The sequence below is a fragment of the Sciurus vulgaris genome, assembly GCF_902686455.1.
Source record: "Sciurus vulgaris genome assembly, chromosome: 5".
Classification (NCBI taxonomy): domain Eukaryota; kingdom Metazoa; phylum Chordata; class Mammalia; order Rodentia; family Sciuridae; genus Sciurus; species Sciurus vulgaris.
In genome coordinates this window covers 78,959,762-78,963,472 of record NC_136465.1, presented here as the reverse complement: position 1 = coordinate 78,963,472, position 3,711 = coordinate 78,959,762, and the positions used below count along the sequence as shown (strand labels likewise).

General features: G+C 37.8%; 1 protein-coding gene across 1 annotated transcript; it reads left to right on the top strand.

Moving 5' to 3' along the window:
• Nucleotides 1–430: 430 nt before the first annotated feature.
• Nucleotides 431–1,369, top strand: LOC306662229 (taste receptor type 2 member 7-like; the record flags this gene model as incomplete). Its single annotated transcript, XM_079141757.1, has 1 exon — nucleotides 431–1,369. The coding sequence occupies one exon, from the start codon at nucleotides 431–433 to the stop codon at nucleotides 1,367–1,369; it is 939 nt and encodes a 312-aa protein (XP_078997883.1).
• Between the last annotated feature and the right edge of the window lie 2,342 nt (nucleotides 1,370–3,711).

The following is a 3,711-nucleotide window of genomic DNA, read 5'->3' as shown; positions in this document are numbered from 1 at the left end:
GTCTCACTGGGTAGTCTGTATGTTTACTTCCTAAATCTGGCAACCCTCTTGAGGGTACTAGGATGCATCGAAGATCAAAGAAACCAAAATTCATGTAACATAGCTTCAGAAAGACAGTACCGGACTAGGAAAGGGTATTGGCTCAATTTGCATCTTAGCAAACACTAGCTCAGCCTAAATTAACTACATGTGGAGAAGAAGAAGCTGCTGAGAAGATAAATGGACACACAGCAGCCAGGCCAAGGATGGTCAAACACAGCATTCATCAAGACTAATTAGGATTTAATGAAGAGAACTCCGGTCTCCATTTCTCATCGCAAGACCACAATAGAAGAGGTAAAGAAAATTAGAGCAAAATCTAAGAAGCAGGTATAGATACCAAACTGCTACAGGTCAACTAGAAAGTAACTAGGTCTTTCTCCATCCGAGCATGCTGTGTACAGAGGAGAGCATTTTGTTACTCATAGCAGCTGTGGAGTTTTCAGTGGGGATCTTGGGGAATGCTTTCATTGCCGTGGTAACGTTCATGGACCAGGTCAAGAATAGGAAGATTGCCTCCATTGATTTAATCCTCACAAGTCTGGCTATGTCCAGAATTTGTCTATTATTTATAATATTATTAGATTGTTTTATATTGGTGCTGTATCCGGATGTCTACACCACTGGTGAACAAATGAGAATCATTGACTTCTTCTGGACCCTAACCAACCACTTAAGTGTCTGGTTTGCCACCTGCCTTAGCACTTTCTATTTCTTCAAGATAGCAAACTTCTTCCACCCACTTTTCCTCTGGATGAAGTGGAGAATTGACAGGGTGATTCTCAAGACTCTACTGGGGTGCTTGGCCTTCTCTGTGTTTATTAGTCTCCCCGTCACCAAGAATTTGAATGATGATTTCAGACACTGTGTGAAGGCAAAGTGGAAAAGAAACCTAACTGTGAAATGCAGAATAAAGAAAACCACATATGCCTCTACCAAGATATATCTCAACCTGGTAACACTGTTTCCCTTTTCTGTGTCCCTAATCTCATTTCTCCTCTTGATCCTCTCCCTGTGGAGACACACCAGGCAGATGCAGCTCAATGCCTCAGGGCACAGAGATCCCAGCTCAGAAGCACACGTGGGAGCCATGAAAGCAGTCATCTCCTTCCTCCTCCTCTTCATTGCCTACCATTTGGCCTTTCTTATAGCCACCTCCAGCTACTTTATGCCAGAGACTGAATTAGCTGTGATATTTGGTGAGTTGATTGCTCTGATCTATCCCTCAGGCCATTCATTTATCCTGATCCTGGGGAACAATAAATTAAGACAAGCATTCATAAGGGTGTTTTGGAAAGTGAAGTATATTCTAAAAAGAAGACAATCTTAACAAACACATCTGACGAGAAGCTATAATTCTCCAGGACAAACAATTATAAGAGGTTTCTTAATTGTCTTCAGTTCTTGCATTAATTTTGGTTTCATGTGCTCTTTTAAGTACTCTTAAAATTTACTTAGCATACTTATGAATGTTACTTAGGAAATCTCATGTAGAATGACTTTGTCTCTATACCTCTCTCTGTTTTAGAACAAATTATAATAAATATCCTAACATTAGCCATGAAAGGAGAGGGGATTTTCATTGCTAGTTCTAAATCATTTCTCCAGGTGCAAATGTATAACTCATTCAAAACAACTGTAATTGCATCCTGCTGTGTTTGCTTCCTTATGAAAAGCAGTCAGTGTCATGATTCTTCTCAGATCATCTAGCTAAGCCTCATCTTTGGGAAAGACTCAATCGAGTCACAATTCTCAGTAAATTCCATGGAATTATATGCATATAACAGTAATTGATACTGATTAGCATCAATGCTAACATTATTTTAGGATCATAGACCAATGAATGAAATATACTGCAGAAGCAACAGAGAGAACATTTATGTAGAAATTCTCTGCACAATGAAGAACCTATTGATTGCTTATTGAAAAGAATTTCTCCACAAAAGACTTGTATATGTTTGCATTTAGCAACGTGGACTGTACCAATAATCATTATCAATATATTACGATAAGATCAGACCTTCAATCAAATCTTAAATATCAAGATGTTGAAACTGTCAAAGAAACATTGATTCAATTCAAGCCATCTCTTTAAACAAGAGAAATATTTGGACTGCATCTAATTCATTTGTAAGATCTGTTTGGAATATTCGATGAAAAACAAAGCATTTGTGTATGAAAAATATATTGTAGAGAGACCTTTTATGTTAATAACCAGTCTGAAGTGGCTTGGAGCTTTGTGTACAGAAAAGAAAACATTTACAAAAACATAAAATATTCTCATAAATAGATTTTTTTACAATCAAAAGTAATTATATGCTACATTCTGATGTTCATTTTTCTTTTCTGAGGATAATAGAAAATATACAGATCAATGAAATTGAAAACATTTAATAAGGTTTGTTAAGTGCCTTGTAAGTTAAAGAAATAATAGAAAATTAGATGCATAGCATGAAGGTCATATTCCTTTAAATATTGCCCTAAAGAACACCAGTCCCTGCCCCTGACCACAGCAAAAGCCTAGTTTATGTGAATTTACTAGGCATAACAACAAAAGAACTCTGAGGACTAATGGAAATGTTGGAGCTCCAGCTCTGATATTCCTGTATTGGGAACCCTGGAAATGTGGCCAGCCACCTCCGCGCTGTGGGTGCAGCAGCTCATCATTCTATTTCTCTGTGAACAGTGGCCAGGCAAGAGGGACTGAGGTGAGACCAGTGGCAGTGTATGCTTACTGTACATAATTTTTCTTACTTTGATGAAGGTGACATAACCAGGGTTCATGGTTTCTCTTCTGAGTTTATATTAGTCCTGAGAAATCATGCAAAGGTGAAAAGTTGAAAGGCAGATTTATACTGATTCTCTCTCTCCTGGTAGTTGGGGTAGACTTCTCAGGTCTTCTTCATGAGAGTGTAGTGAAGGAGATATAGACAATGCAATTTGTTTCCTTTCTTTATGTTTTTGACCCTTGCTTGCTTAATAGACGCCTGTACCCACATTGAATGTCTGAGTGTCATACAGATAAAATGTGACACACATTCAAGGATTGCACACTTTACCCCTCTCTTTCTGCATGTTTTTACTCCTGCATTATAGTTGTATATAATGATGGGATTTGTTGTTACATATAACAGTACAATATAATTTGGCCAATATCACACTCCCCAGCACTTCCCCCTTTCCTCTCCACCTCTTAGCCCTTGGTCTCTTTCCTCTACTGATCTCCCTTTGATACTGATGAAATTTCCCCTACATACTTCTCTTTGCCTTTTTCTTACATATGATAGAAAACATTCAACCCTTGACCTCTGACTGGCTGTTTTCACTTAACACAATGTTCCCAAATTCCTAAGATCCAGTATGTCATTTTTCTGCAAGGACATAATTTTATTTTTCCTTATAGCTGAATAAAACTTCATTATGTATGTATGTATGCAATATTTTCTTAACCCATTCATCCATTGATGGATCCCTAGGTTGGTTCCATAGCTTGGCTGTTGTGAACTGTGCTACTATAAACATGGGCATGCATGTGTTACTACAGAATGATGACTTTAATTCTTTAGGATAAATAACCAAAGAGTGGTAGAGCTGGGTCATATGGTGGTTCCATACTGATTTCCACAGTGGTTGAATTAATTTACAGTCCCACAAATAGTGTATAAGTGTTCC